Source organism: Nematostella vectensis, chromosome 7, assembly GCF_932526225.1.
Source record: "Nematostella vectensis chromosome 7, jaNemVect1.1, whole genome shotgun sequence".
NCBI lineage: Eukaryota > Metazoa > Cnidaria > Anthozoa > Actiniaria > Edwardsiidae > Nematostella > Nematostella vectensis.
The window spans coordinates 7,202,639-7,221,683 of NC_064040.1; the positions used below are offsets into that span (position 1 = coordinate 7,202,639).

The 19,045-nt window shown below is 37.6% G+C and overlaps 1 protein-coding gene across 6 annotated transcripts; it reads right to left on the bottom strand.

The window, feature by feature from the left end:
* LOC5520765 (trace amine-associated receptor 5) lies at nucleotides 1-19,045 on the bottom strand. 6 transcript variants are annotated; one of them, XM_032365900.2, is made up of 3 exons: nucleotides 16,868-19,045; nucleotides 14,955-14,989; nucleotides 1-2,557 (listed from the first exon to the last, which is right to left on the bottom strand). In XM_032365900.2, the coding sequence occupies exon 3, from the start codon at nucleotides 2,470-2,472 to the stop codon at nucleotides 1,345-1,347; it is 1,128 nt and encodes a 375-aa protein (XP_032221791.2). In that variant the 5' UTR covers nucleotides 2,473-2,557; nucleotides 14,955-14,989; nucleotides 16,868-19,045; the 3' UTR covers nucleotides 1-1,344. The 6 variants fall into 6 exon arrangements, with proteins under 6 accessions (XP_032221791.2, XP_032221789.2, XP_048585895.1 ...); XM_032365898.2 differs by lacking the exon at nucleotides 14,955-14,989; XM_048729938.1 differs by lacking the exon at nucleotides 16,868-19,045 and having other exon boundaries at nucleotides 14,955-16,861.

A 19,045-nucleotide genomic window follows, 5' to 3' on the forward strand; every position in this document is an offset into this window, starting at 1 on the left:
TATCGCAATAGTTTTTTATTATGCTTATGGCTGATTTAGACAGTACGATTTCATAATCGTATGCGACTTGCCTACGATATGTCTTAGCCCTAAAATACACACGCTTCTTAGTCGAACATCGTAGTGGAGTCGTAGTCTAATTTATTTATCTAACTTATGCTTTATAGTTTTGTCTACAAAAAGCACGTCTATTGAGAACCGAAAGTGGACTCTCCGCTGTGGAGAGAGGGGGGAGGGGATTTACACACTACGGATTCGTAGTCGAGCATCGTGGTGAAGTCGTAGACTAATCTACTAATTTACACTCTACGACTCGAGTTGTAGAGGTGTCGCATTCAACCAAATCTTGCTGTCTAGTTCGCCTTTAGTCAAACTCGACATGTTGCTAGGGTTACAAAATGGCGGCTGACAGATACACTGACTGAGTGAGTGACAAGATATTACGTTTCGATATTACGTACGCTTGAGGAGAAGGGATGATAACATGTTTTCCGAGCCCCATAAACCGAAGCCGTAACCCCCCCTAGCCCCGACAACGCCTTTCTATGGTTATGCGTCAAAACATTGAAAAACAGCGTGATGATAGGATAAAAGTCGTAATCTAAATACCCATCTCATTGATATAGAAAAGGTCCATATTAAGACTCCCGCCCGCAACAGCAAGGCTTGGACCTGCTATATATTTTTTGTGATATTGCAAATAGACTCCATCGGTTACCGGTGTTTAGGGCGGTTACAATTGTACAATTTTTCTCACACGACCGAGTGCATGAGTGTATGTAAAAAACGAACAGAAGTATCCACCCAAAGGAATCATCACATGATCTGAATTGGGCGGCAACAAGCTTTTAACACTGTTAGTCGATTGTGTCGATTGGCGCAAGCTTACTAGGCACTCTGTCGTAATTTAGTATAAATCCACTCACAAACGAATCCCGCAATTTGAATGGCTCCCGTACTCACTATCTATTGAGCATATATATAGTGAGTAGCTAAAAAGCGGCGCCAAAAGCGGTTATTTATTACTGGGAGTTATTAAAATCGTCATTTATTTGAAGGTAGTATGTGAGTGGATTTATACTAAAACAATTAGACTACTTGTTCTCGTTTTCTGAGTCAAATAGTCAACCCGGCGCTACGAGCCGCGTTGACTATTTATTGACTCATAGAAAACTCGAACTCGTAGTCTAATTGTTAAATATTGGCTACCGCCCGTAAAAGCCAGGTTCATGCCTGTATTTTATTGCAGTATTGTCAATGGGCTGTTATTATGGCTATAGCGAGCTATGGCATTATTCCCTTCATCAGTGATACATTGGCTTACGCCCGTAATAGCCAGGTGAATCACTTCGTCTTTGTGTTGGTATCGCTGTCTTCAGGGGCATTTTGAACTCGTCTGACGGTGATGGACCCTGCGGTCACTGAGACGTCAGACGGTGTATAGAAGGTCCCTCCTCCCCCAGGAGTTAAGCGATTGATAACGTGATTTTTAAAAATCCTTTTGAAAGCCGTGCGAAATCGCTTGTATTTCAGCCAGTAAATAATAGGATTGCAGCAGCTGTTGCTGAAACCGATGATCATTCCTACCATAGACGCAGGTCCTCTGATCTTAGTCTTTTTCGCGATCTCAAAAAACAGCATGATACAGAATGGCGACCAACAGACGAGATAAGTTAAAATCAGCAACAAAATTGTCATTAGCCCTTTATACTTTCTTAGAACCGAACTTTTTGATTTGTTGCTTGCCTTCTTTTCTTGAGGGTTTGTTTCACCGATACGGACATCGATTCGTTTCGATTGGTCACGGATGATGCGAGCGAGTAACACGTATACAATAAACATGACTATTAGCGCAATGCCGTACGTCCCAGTCACAACCGACACAGCAAACGTCAAGTTCAGGCCATTAGACGCCCAATCCTCCGATGCGCATTCCCCGATATACGGGATAAAGCACTCGTAGGAACTAATCCCAATTATGGGTAAGAGCGCCCAAAAGGCAGAGTAAATCCATGCGATCAGACAATATATGTACACTTTACGAGTCGTCATCCATGTGGGGTAAAGAAGCGGTCGCGCGATTGAGAGATATTTGTCCACGGAGAGCAGCATCAGGTGCATAATGGATGATATACAGAAACAGAAGTTCCCAAATGCGTTAAAGTCCTTCATAAACACACCACATCGCCACGTTTGGGTTCGAAAAGCTTCGATTGCGCACGGCATCACAAGTAAGCCAACGAGTACATCCGCAATGGCTAGACTTAGCAAGAAATGATTGTTTACGGTAGATCGGAGCATGTCGCTTGTCATGAAGACAACCATCACAGCGGAGTTCCCAACAACGGTCAGCACTAGTACGACAGCCATATACACAGTGCCAAATACGGCCCAGGCGAACTCCATCTCAAATAGACGAACAGCCCCGCCTTCCGTCGATGCGTTCGTAATGTTTGGTAAAGTTCCCTTCATGGTTAATCTTTGTCTTTTCAAATGCTTTTTGAGTTAGCTCTGGGCTTGTGGTTCTTTGCGGAGGCTGTATTTGTGGCGTAGTTGTCTATTTTAAAGAGAAAAACAGGATATTAGCAAATCCAATTAGATTGGAGACGCGGTAATTTCAGGCGCATATGTCCTAGTGGGTTTGATTTCCCGTAAATTAAAGAAAGAAAGAACTGGACACAGCAGAGGCTAGGTTGAATGTCAGATTCGTGTTCAATTCTCTGTAAATGACTAGCTATTCATTGTTCTTAAGAAGTGACAAGCAAACAATAGATCTAAGGATTTCGCCAAAATGTGAGCAAGTAGAGATCATAGAAACAGTTGTACTGAGTTGTTGACAATTGGCATCGCGCGTATAAACAAATATAATAAGAAAAAAATTTTACACAATTAGAAAAACTATTAATATAGCAACACAAGTAACGTACATTCATTTCTATTGGATATTCCTTTAATTTGGAAGAGTAATTACTAAAACTGCCGACCAACCATAGTACTGATTCTTATGAAATATAGGTTTGTCGCTTTTACCTTATTAAAAGTAAACGTAATAGATTAGTTAGTCTGCTGTTATGGTTTTAACTGGACATTAGAGGAAGTATTAGTAGTATTAAAAAGCATAAAAATATGAAACTGAAATTTCTGAAGAAAAAAAAAATAGCGGAAATAAAATTTAACTGTGGATCCAATACAAGAGAGAGTTTCAGGAATAAAAAATTTGAATTTCTAATTACTTCCAAAAATCACATAACATAATATTAATATTATTATTATTATTATTATTATTATTATTATTACTATTACTATTACTATTACTATTACTATTACTATTACTATTACTATTACTATTACTATTACTATTACTATTACTATTACTATTACTATTACTATTACTATTACTATTACTATTACTATTACTATTACTATTACTATTACTATTACTATTACTATTACTATTACTATTACTATTACTATTACTATTACTATTACTATTACTATTACTATTACTATTACTATTACTATTACTATTACTATTATTATTATTATTATTATTATTATTATTATTATTATTATTATTATTATTATTATTATTATTATTATTATTATTATTATTATTATTATTATTTACCTTTTTTAGTGTTAAATACTTTTATTTGTGTGTGAGTTGATCTGATGTTACTACATTAGAAATGTCTATTTTGTTAAAAAAAGACCGCTTTAAACGGGGAGGAAGTTTGCTTGGTTAAGGGTAAGATGAATGATCGCTATTGTAGTACATTCTTATTTATAAGAAAGTCTAATTTTCAGTAGGGACATTTTAAGGCTTAATATGTTTTCAACGATGTTCTTAAATTTTAGTGCATATAAGAATATAATACCAAATGAATTGAAGCAGGGAAGAGAATTACACTTATGATCAATATCAATAAATAAGGTTGTTACTACGAGCAAAATTTGATTCTGCATTTAAGAATGCTTCAGGACTAAAAAACATTTTTTTTTTGCTATCTGGCCTCGGCATTATCTTAAAATTTGGTGAGATCTCATGCTGGACGTTCTTATAAAAAAAGGTTCTTATAAAAAAGAGTATATGCCAACTTGGAAGTCAGCTCATATTTACATTCGCCATATTTGTGTTCATGTTTGAAATGAAAAACAAAGTAATAAATCGTGAGTTAAAAAAAAAAACGTTTCGAACAAAACTGCTTGAGATCTGAGGAACACTTTAGAATACAATAGGTTCGGGCTTCTGAAAAAGGATATTCACTGATATTATGTATGCGTTGATGATCAACAAGCAAAAACGGATTTTTTACCTATAATTTGCCGAAGTTTATGCTAAAATTTGAGAACTCCTTTTCCGTAGTACACGGTACACAGTACATATCTAAATATTAATAAGAAATCATTTATAAAATCTTTAAAAATATTAATTAATTTGATGACAACTCATTGTAAAAGGAGAGAGTACAGATACAATTAAACTAAAACGCCGTTTTGGGGCCGTTCGCAATATGTTGAAAAGTGACGACATTGAGTTCAATAGGAAACAATTGAACGAGTTTGAAATTACCTCCACTCCACTATTTCATAGGAAAATATTCCATGAAAAATGAGATTACCTTGGAGGGTTTATTTGAGGCAGGCGTATTGACGGGAAAGGACGTGCCTTGCTCATCTATCAGTAAGCATAAGTTTTGTTGTCTCCTGGGGCCATTTAGCAGCAACACTACACGGTTATTGCCTTGACTTTAAATGAAAAAATCATGGGAAAGATTCTTATCTCCTTGAAAATGAAATACCGAAACAATATACAGTAAATGATAAGGCCTTAATTCCGACAGAAGTCTTAAGATTTACTCCCCGTGTTTCCGTTCATAAAACATCAAAGTGGCAGTCAATCTAACGGCTAAGATTTAGTTTCCCTTTTTCCTGTCGGCAATTTAAGGCGTCAGTTTGGTTCCTGAGTAATCGAAACAGATATAATTGCTTTATTCGCAAAGTGAAGTATCAATTTTACCCGGGCTAGAACGTCAATAAGAATAGCTATTTGTTGTACCTGATATCTTTCGCACTCTCTAGACCTTTTTTTAATTCGTGATTATTCATAAAAATGATAAAAATCAAAGTATACCTGGGTATATGGATCGTTTGCTTTTGCTAGTTTCTAACCGGTTTCTATAACAGTAAACACCCGCATTAAAGTACCTTAAATTTTCAAGATCACGTTGAATACAGTAGATTCTTATAAATCGGGGTATCTTTTGACAAATCAGGCTGTTTAGGTTCTTGATTAGTTCTTATTTTTTATATACACCGACAATAACAGTCAATGCTGAACGCAGCATAATTTCAGGGGTGGATCCAGACTGATTAAAATGATTCCAGTGAATCACTCAAACTCCCAGAAAAAAGTTAACATTTGCTAAAAGCATATTTTCTCTTTTGTTATCGACTGTTAGAATTTTGCAGCGGCGTAGCCAGGGGGCCTTTTTGAGGCATTCTCTCCTGTGTTTTAGATAATGTCTCACACATTTTCTGTATTTTTGGCTGCTAGAAAGGGGGACCCGGGCCCCCGAGACCACCCCCCTGGCTACGCCCCTGTTTTGACAAAACAATCTTTCAAAAAAGGGCCTATTCTTTCCCTTTCCCACCAAACTGATAAGGTTCTTATGGTAAAAAGGATCCTTAAAATGCTAAATCCTTACCTGAACTGGTTTATAATCTCTAGGTTCTTTTGCGCGGGTGATTACTGTATTATTATATCGGAACTGCAGGTGATTCAAGGAAGTAATTTTAAGGGTTGTTGAAACGTCGAGAAACTGAAAACATTTTGATATCCAAATGTCGAACCATATGGTTCAATTATCTTTGTTTTGGACAATCAAGCATTTTGCTGTTTCTTAAGCACTTGTGATATAAATAAAAGAAAATAAGGTTTAATAATAGTTCAAACTTTTGATTTTAACTCTTCCCCTTAAACTTCAAGCAAAGAAAATCGAAGAAAAAACTCTAAAAGACGTAAGGGGTTATACTAATTGGTAATATCAGCACTTTTCTGCTTCTCTTTATAAAAAGAAATGAAGAACAGGCGCTGATCAAGGAAAAAAATCTGACCTGTTGAACGAAAAAAGCGCCTGCACTGTCGCCTCAATGAAAAGAATGAATGACATGCAGCATACATTTTGATCTGTTTATGTGAACACGTCTAAATAGGTCTGGGCGCCTGAAGGAAAATATCTACCATAAGATCAAATCTAAAAAACGAAGTAAAAAGTGTACAAAATGGAAGGAATACATTTAAACTCTAGACACTATTAATTGTCATGCGGAATACCACCTACTCACCGGGGAGCACCTTAAAGGCACTATGGAAATTAAAGCCTCGACATTCCCTTTTTTCTTAATATAAACTACTAAAAAAGAATATTCAATACATTTGTATTAATTAAGATAAATAAATAAATGTGACATCCGATATTGTATACCATCCGTTGCCGGTGTAGCTAAAAGTAAGGTCTACTTTTTCCCGTTTATTGATGTCAGTCTTAGCTAGTCAACGGCTATAAGTTAAATTTATTGTCTTTTAATCTTCGGCTCCCCTGCGTGAAACCGCCAACAACCCTAATCAGTCGCGGAAGAAAGTTAGATTTTAGGGGTTATTGTTTTTATCGTATTCGCTATCGGCTATTCATAGTAGGGGTCCAGACTTTTAAAGCTTCAGTTTTTTCTGTAAATGGTAGTTATCACTGAGAAGTGTCTGACGCGAATTTTGGGCATGTTCACATTTTCCCACTCATCTTTGTCAAGAAAACTGCGCTAATGTGCACTCACTAAAATACTCCCCTCTATTTTATGTGTTAATTAGAAGTCTGGAAAACAAATAAAAACTACCCAATAGCTTAGTTCCGGGAAATCTTTCCTGGAAAACCTTAAAAAGTCACAGCTTACTCGAAAGGTTTTGTACAAGCACAAAGACAACAGCAGGAGCTTTCTCATACCCTTGTTGATTACGCTCTCATCCTATAGGGAAAAGAGCTCTTGAGAGACCCCCCACCTCCCGCCTCCCATTCGAATTTGGATTTGGACGCAATAAGTTCTCACTAGGACGCAACGCAAGTAATTTCCGATTTTTACACAACACGCGGCCAAATATCCAACACAATATCCCTCTCTAAAACGCCAAGGCGAGCGAGAGGCAATGGAAAAAGCAGCACAGACGAACCAGGATATTGGTTAAAGTCTCTCATTATCCTTCGGAAAAATAAAGCTAGTTTTAGCCTTTTGTGTGGTTTTGAAGGGGAATTGTGGCGCAGAAAGGGGTTTAGTTCTTCGAGAGAACCCCCACCCCAAAGAGAGAAGAAGAGAGGATCACGGGAGACTGGGAACAATATCCTGGTTCGGGTGGAGGAGCGGGCGGTATAAAATCTCTTATTGGCTTAGCTACTTAACTTAATGGACTGGAGCGCGAGTAAAAGCGAACGCGACTGCTTTATTATACTTGCTTTTGTGTTTGACCCATTTCCACTCTGGGTTAGATTACGTTTGTGTTTGACCCATTTTCATGTCTGTTACGCTTTGACACATTTTTACGTACTCTACTGTTTTACGCCTTGTGTTTGACATAATTTTCATTCTGTTACCCTTGTGTTTGACTTATTTTTATTCTGAGTTGATAGCGCGTGTGTGTTTCTTTTTTTAATGCCATAATTCCAAATTCCATATAAGAACAAATTCGTCCTCCTTCATCCTCATATCATGCGACAGTATCGGCTGCGCAATTTCTTTCAGGTGATAAATTCTTAATCATTAAAAAAGCTAGATAAGATATGATAAGAAGTTATTAGCGAAAGCTGAAATTTTAATGAAAGGACATGCTTATTTGCAAAAGTCATATGAACATTGCGCGACCAGATGGGCTAACAGTAAATGCAAACAAACCTGTTTTCATTTGAAGTTTGCTTTAGCAAAGTAAACGATTTTCAATTAGAGAGGTGTATTTAAAACATCAGATAACATACTTGTTTTGTCTATTTGCTAACACACACAATTTAAAACTTAAAATAGTCAAAATCCGTCTTGAATATAATGAGCTGGTCAGCTTTTGATCAGACTTTTATTCCAGGATCTAGTAACAGTTAGATCCTCTTATTGAGATCCTCTTATTGCGTAATTATAAATGTTTTAAACAAATTGTTATTAAGGTTTAAAGGAATATCTGCTGTTCAACTGGTCTACAGTTTCTCCGATACCTTTTTTACGAATTTACGAATTATACAGGTGTGTTTGTGGCTGGCTGGCTTCCCGCGTTTGAATATGGTTACACCGACAAAGCATGACAGCCTGTTGAACAATAAATGAAAGCTTTCTAGAGTCTAAAACTTACTAGCACCTTTCCCTCAGCCTTGCTTGCGCTAATAGTCCATCTTGTTCCTACTAAATGATCGCAACAGAGCGGACATCAAATCTCGAAGGCTGCCTTGACGTTTTTTTTGCATGTTAAGTTAAACGATTATTCGCGTCACTGCAGTCTTAACAAAACAATCTTTGCGGTTTGTTTTCAAATGCCGACAGCACAAACAAAGAGATCAAACGGCGTACCAGGGTCGCATTATCGAGTCGCTCTAGAAAAGTTCGAGATAATGCGACGTTGGCACGCCGTTTATTGCGCACGAAATTGAATTAATGGGGAGGTCGCACCAACTTTCTGGAGCGGGTGGGCTAGTCGGATAATGCGACTTTGGTACGGCGAGGGATTAAATGGTGCTCCAAGGTCGCACCAGTCATAACGATTACATTATGCAGATGAGTTTATAACAAGAGACCATACATCATGGTCTCTTGTTTATAATCAATGCGAATCGTTTTGGTTGAACAAAAATAAAAAAAGGAGCTGCCCGTGCAGAGTATTATTGACTCCCCCCCGTTCTTCGCGCATGCGCCCAATTGACAATAACTCCCCTGAGACCCTGTATGTAGCCTGAAAGCCCGTATGTAGCCCCTCGCTTCGCACTTTTCAGGCAAAAGTGAAAATGGCGGCGTTTCGGAAATCATTACCTGAGGAATCGACGGGTCGGGTACAGATGTGCAGCTTTTGTTTCGGGGACACGAAATGAGAGTGCATTTCATGCGAAATGCCGTTTTGTAATTATAGAAAAAACAGAAGACGCAGCAAAAGCCGTCGCCTTTTCTTTATCCAATCTATTGCGGCATGTAATCAATTCATTCTCCTCTCCCTATTAGACAATATTGCTCTGACCAAGAAGGCCTTTCTAGTCATTTTTAGTCTTCGTGTTCTGTCCTCCATTTTAGCGTCATAAGACAAAGCAGCATGTATTTTGTGCCTATGGACTATATTGTAACTCTCCATACCCATGGGAGTTAACAAACAAAGAGTTCGACGTTTATTGTACAGCCGCTCTATGATCGAACCTCTACCGAACCAGAACGGTGCGACTCTGGCACGCCGTTTAATCTAGGCCTTAGTCACGTTAGTCACTAGGGACGAAACAATGACCAAGCACTTGTGACAGAAATTAGTTTCAAAATGGATTATACGTCGGCCTTAGCATATAATACCTATGTAAAACGTCCTTTTAAATGCCACAGATTTGTCCTTGTTTGTCTCTTGCCATGGTTTATAATATAACAGGTCGGTACGAAACGCGTTAAAGGCGATGATCCTGGTTTACAGATTCTTACAAGTTCTTAGCCACTGTAAAAAGCAAAACGCGTCGGAAAATAACGAGAGCAAAACAAACAAGTCAACGAATGAGCGTAAAAAATGCGGAAATGGTATGTGTATTGATTGGCCTGTCAATGAAATATGAGGCAGCGCTTACTCGTATAACGTTTTTGAAAAAAATGATCAAGAAAATAAAAAGCTCGTAATAATATTAAAACTTGATATTCTGCTTCTAAAATGCATTATCCAAGTGCCCTGGGAAATACGCAGATTTATAGATCCTAATCCTTTAATACTTTTGAGCGGACTTCATGAACTCTCACGTAAAAAAACAACGCGAAGGTTGACCGTTCTGTTTATTGTTTCGCTTTAATGATGAAAATAAAGTCATGCACACGTGTAGCAGTGTAGTTTCGTTTCGGGGCACTAAATAGATCACCCAGTTTGCCACGTACGCCCATGCCCGCTATGCTGTCATCCAGCTGAGTCCCAGGCGTTCTATTGGGTTTTCTGCGGTAAGGTTTCCTGTGAATGGTAAGAGTTGTGACGTCACAGCCCCCATGCTACCTCACGGTTCATCTCCGAGCACAGAAAACCCGGTAAAAACGCCTGGGAACTAGGCTGACTGTCATCTATTTTATAGGCCTCAGTAGAAAAAACTCTTTTTCTCTCGCCATAACCTTCAATTTCACAATCCCTATAGCATCGAATACATTTAGTCAATAAAGGACGTGGGTATATGTCTTTTAGTTGTATTAGTATAATTCAAAAGGAAACAAAAATAAAGCGAGGTTGATTTGGTTGAAAAAATGACATTTTGCGTTTTGGTAATGGTGAAACTAACTGCAGCAGCGATATCTTTGAAAAAACGACGATAAAATTTATTCAAAGCTTAATCCCTGGCATTGGTTTCTTAAAAGGTTTTTTTCCGCACATTGGTTTCTTAAAAGGTTTTTTCCGCACATTCGCCTAGGATTATAGTCTATCGAAGGGACGAGCTCTTTGTACTTTGTAATCTTTGTTTATCGAGGGTAGCATATTTAACTGAATATAAAGTTTTCTAACATATGGCCCTCGGTTAGTAAGCACTGTAACTGGTCACTGCCAGAGGGTTTATTGCGTCCCCAGTGGTTCTTTTACGTCCCTTCGGTTCAGGTTAATGTAGTGCAGCTTGAAGAGACGGGACCTCCGGTTTAGTGTCCTTATCCGAGAAGACTGGAAACAGGAGACGGGAGAATACGGGAAGACGGGAGAATAACTTCAACTCACTTGTGACAAATTCGATTCAAGGCAGGAACCCGGAAAAATCCCCAGTTTGAGCCAGGATTCGAACCTGGGCAACAGCGGTGAGAGGCCGACGCGCTAACACACTGGGCCACCCGTGCTTCCAGGTATAATGCCTATCCTGAGAAAATAGGAGGACACAAAGCAGTAGGTCTGAATTGAAATAAGAATACAGAAAAGACCCCTCTGTTAGATTCAGGATCAACCCGATGAGCGGGTTGAAAAGAATGCGCGCTACATGACAAGCCGGTCATCCCAGCCTAGTCCCAGGCGTTCTTATAGGGTTTCCTGTGGATGGTAAGAGTTGTGACGTCACAGGAAACCATCTCCCCGAACGCCTAGTGAAATTCGCCAAATCCGAAATGGCGACCAGAGAATAGCGAATATGCTGCAGGAAAATCAACCTTATGCAAAAGTAGCAAACGGAGGAATACGTTCAAAGACGCTTGTATTTTATGGGTCGGCTTGGCTGTTTTACCTCGAAGATTCGATTAGATGTTTGGAGGAGTTTGTTCCACGCATAACCGCACACATGCTCATATTGGTCATCTTTTGATAATTTCTCAGCGGTGTTCAGAACGAACTGACACTCTTGGTAATGACTTATTTTAGCTGTTTCAATGTCAAATTTAGTTTCAGATTTTATACTTAAACTTTTTGTTTGTTGGCGATGATAAATAGAAACACTGCAGCTTTTGTTGTTTTGTTTTTAACTGTAATTGTTTTTCGGAATGTTCAGTTCCACCTTGTCCTCGTGTTCCACCTTTGTCCTCATGTTCCACCTTTGTCCTCAATAGCTAGTTGATAATCTTATCCGGGTGTTGTTTTAGCAATGAAGTGTTAGTATTTGAAGCCTTTTCAAATGGCAGCCCAGCTTTTTTCAAAGGGAACAACCTTTGGTCTCAAAAAAAAAATAAAACTATTTGATATTTTTTTACTCAAAAAGTTTGGATAAGTCTTCTGAAGGGGACACAAGAAGTCCAAGTTCTTTATCTTGAAATTTAAACCATTTTGCTTTTGATATAAACCAATGTTTGAGCTTATAATTGTTCTCAAGTCTGGCACATAGCTAGGGGTGAGGGTAGGGGGCGGACGCTTCCCACTTAACCAACACCTGGGTATGCGAGGGTGATCAATGCATGATGCACTACATGAGGCTAACATCAACTAATCACTGAATTTTTATTTTATTTTTTATTGTTGCCACTAAATTTACCCTTAAAAATCACTCCAGTATATCCCAAGTTGCCCTTGTCTTTGCCCTTAGCTTTAACAGATCAGGTGATTGTATAAAGGCTTTTATCAGACCATTTTGTGTCATTCCTATAATCTCACAGATAGCTGCATGTGCTGGTAGATAGAAAGAAATAGTTAATGGCCAAAATATTAGACTGTAGTTTCTGGTAGTAATAGATGGGACATGATGATGACATTTCAATTAGTTTATGTTATGCGAGAGTTGAAAGCTCTACTAAAGAATAATGTTATCAAGCAAGTAAGCAGGCCTGTAGCTAGGTGAAGAAGAGGAATTTGGTCAAACTAACCCATTTTACTGGGAGTTGTGTACAAATGAAAGATAAGTTAGTATCACTGTAGGCTAAAGGGAACTGGGATACATAGGTAGTACCACTGCAACAGAAGAAACCTGAGAGAAAAATGGTTTGCTGAAAAGCAAAACTAAACCCCTTAAAAAATCTTGCTATAATGGCCCATGATTTTCAAAGTACATCCCACCAGGCTAATGTTTTTCAACAGCTACTCTTGTAAAATAATGAGTCCCCTCCCCCAAATAAAAATAAATAAATAAAAAACATCCTTCATGCAAATGTCACTGTAGTGAATAAAATACTGCTCAAGTGGCTTCGGAGACCTAAAAAAACTCATTAGACGCATTCGTTTAGTATTCTACAGGATTGATCAAAGGATTCTATAACAAACAACCGATATATTTAAAAATATGAAAATGAAACTTTATTCAATAACACATACTGTATAGCACAGATAGCAGGGTTATTCCGATTTATAGCTAAGATAAAAACTATTGCCATCAAGAATTTAATCACAAATTTTTTTTTTTGCTGGCTGCATAAAATCAAAACACGATGGATTTTGATTTTTGACTTCTCCACATTTATTAAAATAACTTTAGTTATACATGGAATCATAACTTGCAGAAGAAATAAAAAGAAATACAAATGAGAACAACTTAAATGTAACAAGAGGAAAGTAACATGGGGAAGATTTTTACAAATGCGGAGAAGATTCCAGCGACGATCAAAACAAGTCTCGAGTCAATTTTCTCCAAAATTCGGAGCTTCGTGCAAGCTTTTACGATGAAAATAGAAGCAAACAAACTTCCAAATGTGTAGAGGATGCTTTCCTTTCTCGGGAAACAAGCCCTAAGTCGTGAAATGACAAACATCTAAGCCGTGAGGTCGATGCGTAGGCAAGGTAAAATCAGGGACCGTTTTGAAAAATCAGGGACTTGGCGAATTTCACTAGGCGTTCTGTGGGTGAGCTCGTCCCAGCCCCCAGGCTACCTCACGGTTTATCTCTGAGTACAGGAAACCCGGTAAGAGCGCCTGGGACTAGGCTGAGTGAAATGAATGTACTAGCTAACCACAAAGCACATTGTTAATTTTGAAGTTGTCAAGATTTGTAGACCTTAGGTACAAGTGGAAAAGTGGACGACAATGATGGGTTTCTCTAGGACATCCCAGCCATAGATGTTTTTTTCTTCTGATGATGATCAGGAGATCAGGTAAATGATTTCTTGCGTTGAACGAAGCAAAGCAAACTAATCGCTTTTAATGATCATTAACATAGACACTGAAAAGCACTAAAACAAGGCATTCAGTATTAATGGGTTTTACATATGACTACCGGACCATCGACTTGTGCATTAAGAAAACTTCAAAGTATTAGTAAAGTTTTGTATTTAAAAGATAAAAGGTCTAAAGTCTTCTTAAGCTGTTAAGAGGGTTCTTTTTCTTTATATTCAAACAAGGCTTTTATAAAAAGAGTGTATCGACCTCTAAATATAATCTGTTCTGACTAAAAATAGACCAAAGTACCTTTGATTGATTGTGCTTTGTGAGATTGACTAACGCTCTATCATCATTATAGCTATTGTTAACCACGTTTTTATCTATTATTTAAATTATCTATTTTGTCACTCGTGGCACTGTCCGCTATCTTATACTCCATATCCAAAGCTTCTTTATCCCCACCTCTTTTTCAGTAGAGCAATAAAAGGGGATTGTTTTAGCGACAAACTTTTCCAATTTTTTTTTTACCTTTGGATTATTAGGCACGGAATTCTCCTAATTTCGTATGCAATGCAGACCGCCTTCCAACTAATGCAACGGGCGAAATCTTGGCACGTTACTAAATAACAATTACTTTCAAACGAAAAAAGTTATTAAACAAATGCTTGCTACATTTGATAGGGTAGATGATGTCCTATTTTTGAATTCAGCAAAAATGCAGAAAAAGAAGAATAATGATTAAAGTCATATGCCAAGCACAAGCTCGCTTTCATGGATTTCGTTTTTTATAGTTTATTTTTCTCCGATAGTGTTTTATAGAGAAAAATGCGATTAAGAAAAATGCAAATTGTATTTTTTACACGAATGGGATCGGTAATTGAATAATATGTTTCTAAATATATGGGACTATACTGTTAGCAACCCGAAACGATAAAATGGGCCAGAGATATTTATTATCAAATAAACCCACTAAGACTATTTTTAATACTTGAAATTTTAGAGCATTACTTGATTCTTGTCAGAAGGTTCCACAAGATTAAAACTATACAGACATTATCACTAGATAAAACTATACGAACATTGTTATCAAGGCTAGAGTGTATCAATAAAATCCAATACTGACATTAGCATCTCAAATTCCAAGGTTATCGACTAGTGCATTCGTATCCCTTTCTATTCAAGATTTCCCCTGGTCCAGCTTCATCCGCGAGACTTACCTGACATATTTGCCGCGTCTTCAATGTTGCATCTTCTGCTAGGAAAGTAGAGTATTCCTAATTGTCTCTTCGTGTCCAGGGGGAAATGTGTGTGTGTTTTTTTTATGGGGAGGGGAGGGGGTCGTGAGCAGAAGTTTAATCAGCTGCGACTTGGTTATTCCAGGTGTGGATACAGGGGGTGGATTGGGTGGAATCCAGCCCCCCCCCCTTTTTTAACAAAAAAATAAAGTCACTTGTTTAAAGAAACTACGGAGAAGGTTGTGTCCATGTGCCATCGCCTGCTTGACTTTTCTGACGCGACAATTTCAATTCAGCTTGAAGTATTGTTAGATCTGACCTACCAAGAACCACTGGAACAGTTACAGGCCGCCTATCCGACCATTATCCACAATACGAATAAACGAATTACCAGTTACCAAGTTTCATCAGAGGGATAAGAGGACTAACTTCTTTTAAACAGGCAATTAAGACGCATTTGTTATGCCAAACCTACTATGCATGAAGCGGTCTTGATGATTTATGTTTATAAAGTTTTTGTTTTCCCTTTTTTTTTTTATTTGGGGCTTTGGAAAATGTACATATAGTTTTAGCGCTTTATAAATACATTATTATCATTATTATATTTATGCTCGGTTAATCGAACTCAGTGGTGAACGTATTTGTGACTTTCAAGAGGTTAGTGTTTCGCATTTGTGATATTTTGACAGGATGGCAAGAGAATCCCCTATACCTACTCCCCCTAAAGTCAGAGACGGCTGAGCAAAGTGCGTTAAGAGGGGTCTATTTGTAAAAGACAGGTGGCAGAATGGATAGAACCAAATTCTTGGCAGAGTGAGCTACAAGGTGACAAAGCTCGTTTATTCGTATTTAATAATGCGAGAGATGTAAGAGAGCGCATAACTTGAGCTTGTAATTCATTTCAAATCTAAAACTCCTTCTACAAAGGGAAGAGAAACATTCAAAACTCAGAGGAGCGAATCATTTCTACTTATCCTTTTGAGACAGCACTGTATTGAGGATACAGTGCTGAAAACATATGCGCATGCGCGTGCTCTGGCGAGCATTAAAACCATACTTTCCAAAGATGACAGATTTGTGTGATAATGAGGGACTCATAAAGAAAATTATAGCCTTAGTTTGGTCTAGTTTTCTAAGCATTCGCCAAAATGTGACAGTTCGCCGGTAAAACACTGCCATTTCAAAACAAAAAGGCTGGTTTAACCTCGCGGTACTGAAACTAGTCTTGCGTTTTTCAGCACAGGCTATTGGGGATATTGTGTAAGAGCGTCAGCGTGGCGTTGGGATGTGCGCGCTTATTGAAAATGCTTTATTTTTAAAAATTAAATGCCAAAAAATTTGTGCCATCTTTGATACACTTCTTATAAACGAATTAATAAATGTGCTTTTTCTGATTCAAGTAGTACTGATGTTTGATTTCACTAGATTATGAAAGACTAACATACAAATCCCATGGAAAAATATCTTTAACAAAAAATAAAATGCAATTCGTGAAAAATATTCGAGAAAAATCTCATAGCGTAGCCAGCGCGGCGGAGCTCCATAGGTAAAGAAATATGGCATAACTAAGCTGTTCCCTGTGGCGAGACGTAAAATTTGGTCGCCTGCCTGCCTGCGCGCTCGCCGCCCAAGAAGGCCCTTTCAAGGCATTTTCTCCTATATTTTAGATGTCTTTTACATTTACTGTATTCTCGGCTGCTAGAAGGGGGGGGGGTCCCTAGACCACCCCCTGGCTAACATGACGAGCTGAAAGAATCGAGAAAAAAAATCACACAGATTGGATACGGCGGAGCTCCATAGTTATAGAAATATGGTATTTACTAATCCACCTAGATTTTTTTGGTCGCGGGGTCCCTGTGGCGTCAGTTACTAAATCTATATATTAACGAACTTACCCGTTAACTATGTATTTCCTAAACCTTCTCCCCACGGCGTCACAGATTCAGTGTTACGATCTCGTCTTTTCGGCCTTGAGTATATAGAAACCGACGGAAGTTATCGTCAAAATAGCTCCTTAAGAGCGCTAATTACACTGTGTGCTTAGTACTTAACTCATTTTTGTGAATCTACTTCATTCACGCGAGCTACGTGAGTAAGTGTATTCTATTTACATTAGCTGAGATATCTATGGTGTATCATCGAGTGCCTGACAGACAACTTTTGGAGCCGATTTATGACTCGATAAGAATCTAAAAGCGCTACTTTTTAAGAAATGATGATATATAGTTAAAAACTGATTTCTTAAGTGAAAGATAATCATCGCTTCATAAGTTCATTCACACTAAAAGGCAATTGAGACAAATAGAAAGTATGAGTGGAAGGAGTTTTTTTTCTCTATTTTGCCCAAAAATCACTGTTTTTTTTAAATACTATAAACATCTGAGGAAAATTGGCTAAAACTATATAGAATCATTAAATCAATATTTAAAGGGATGTTTGCCTTGCCTCGATCAAAGATTGATCTTCGAAAACTGGACAAGAAAAAGGATTAAGTATTTTTTTCGACTACCAGTTCTCCTTCCTGGGTAACTGTACAATGTTTTTTAATAAGCATCAAAAATATTTTTTCGCTTTACCTAAAAATAACAAAAATTCGCTCTCTTTGTGACACATGTCGCCACCCTAAATCCAGTTGATGAAAATGTCTTCTTTCTTCTCGTCAATTTCCTCTCGCTTCTTTTGTTCCAACTTGTTTTAATCATTACGACGAAAAAGCTTTTTAAGTTAATCTTTCTTTAGTGCAACCATAAGCTTTTCGTATATATTGCTGTTTTGATTATGTACTGATAGTTAATATTGCGCTTCTTGGTATAAGTTTGGAATGGATCCTTAATCATTTCCCTCGTTATTTAAAAGCAGATGACGGTTGAGAAAAGCGTTCCCGGAGATGAATTCAGTTTTTTAGGCTTTTAGGATAACGTAGGTGTCGGCAGCCACTTGTGTTTGCCTTTTGCTTCCAACAAGCCTTTCGCATCCTACAATATCGAGCACTTTCGTTTTGAAGTCTTAATAATGCTTTTAGTTTGCATTGACCTTTTTTATCTTTACGTTAGTTCTTATAGGCAGATGAGTGAGAGTTTGATGTGTGTAATATCCTCTTTGCAAATATTCTGGAAAAGTCTGGTTTAGAGATTTCTTTTTCACCTAGAGAAATGTTGTATTGGTATTATAAATTAAAAGAAAAAAGGTTTATAGGGGTGAATCACGAAATAACCATCGCACATTTTTTTAGACATTTCTCAAACAAACTGGCTCCTTCTTTTGAAGCATTTCTTTCATTTTTTGATGATAAGCTAAATATTGAGAGTGGTAAAGCTCGGAAGAATCCCAAAGAATAGCAGTTTAACGAAAAGTGGAGAATGTTTGTGAATTAAGCAATCCTTTCTTTTTATTTCAAGCTAGTCTGCCTTTTTTTATGAGTTCGTGCGTTATGTAATCTGTATGTGTATTGCGGTGATCCTAGATACTAATCCCTCAGATACTTATCAGATACTAAACAGATATTAAAAACGGTCAGGGGGGTACTTCGTAAAAAAATAAAATAATAAAAAATAGCTATTTACCGAGTAAAGTCAGCTAGAATCTATGGCAAGGCATTATAATTATGGTTTCTTAAATTTCTTACAGCAACTTCTGTAATTTGTGTGGATCCTAGACCAATGTCTGATAAGATTATTTTGTCTTGTTTCTGGTTTAGGCGCTTGCAAATTTCTATGCAATACACAAGGAAATAACTATAATATACATTTCTGAAACGTTTCTATACCGATGAAGCGCTAAGTTATTGCTAAGTTTTCAAACAGCAAACGTTTACTTTTGTACTTTTTGGCGTCGACATAATGAATGTTGTTTACGGTGAAGACTTCCTTAGTGGAAGTCACGCTTGGATCACGCGCTTGGACGTCACGCTTGATACATCAACTACAGTAACTACTCTACATCGCACTTGACTCGAATTGACAGGAATAAGACCAGAATAAAATCAAATCATACGAAAAAAATTATTTTTTTCTTTTGAGATCCGCATCAGTTTTTGGACCAGTTTCTCATCTGTTCAAACAAACAAACAAACA

Excerpts from the sequence above, each read along its gene's own strand:
- LOC5520765 (XM_032365898.2), bottom strand. The coding sequence starts at position 2,472 with ATGAAGGGAACTTTACCAAACATTACGAACGCATCGACGGAAGGCGGG.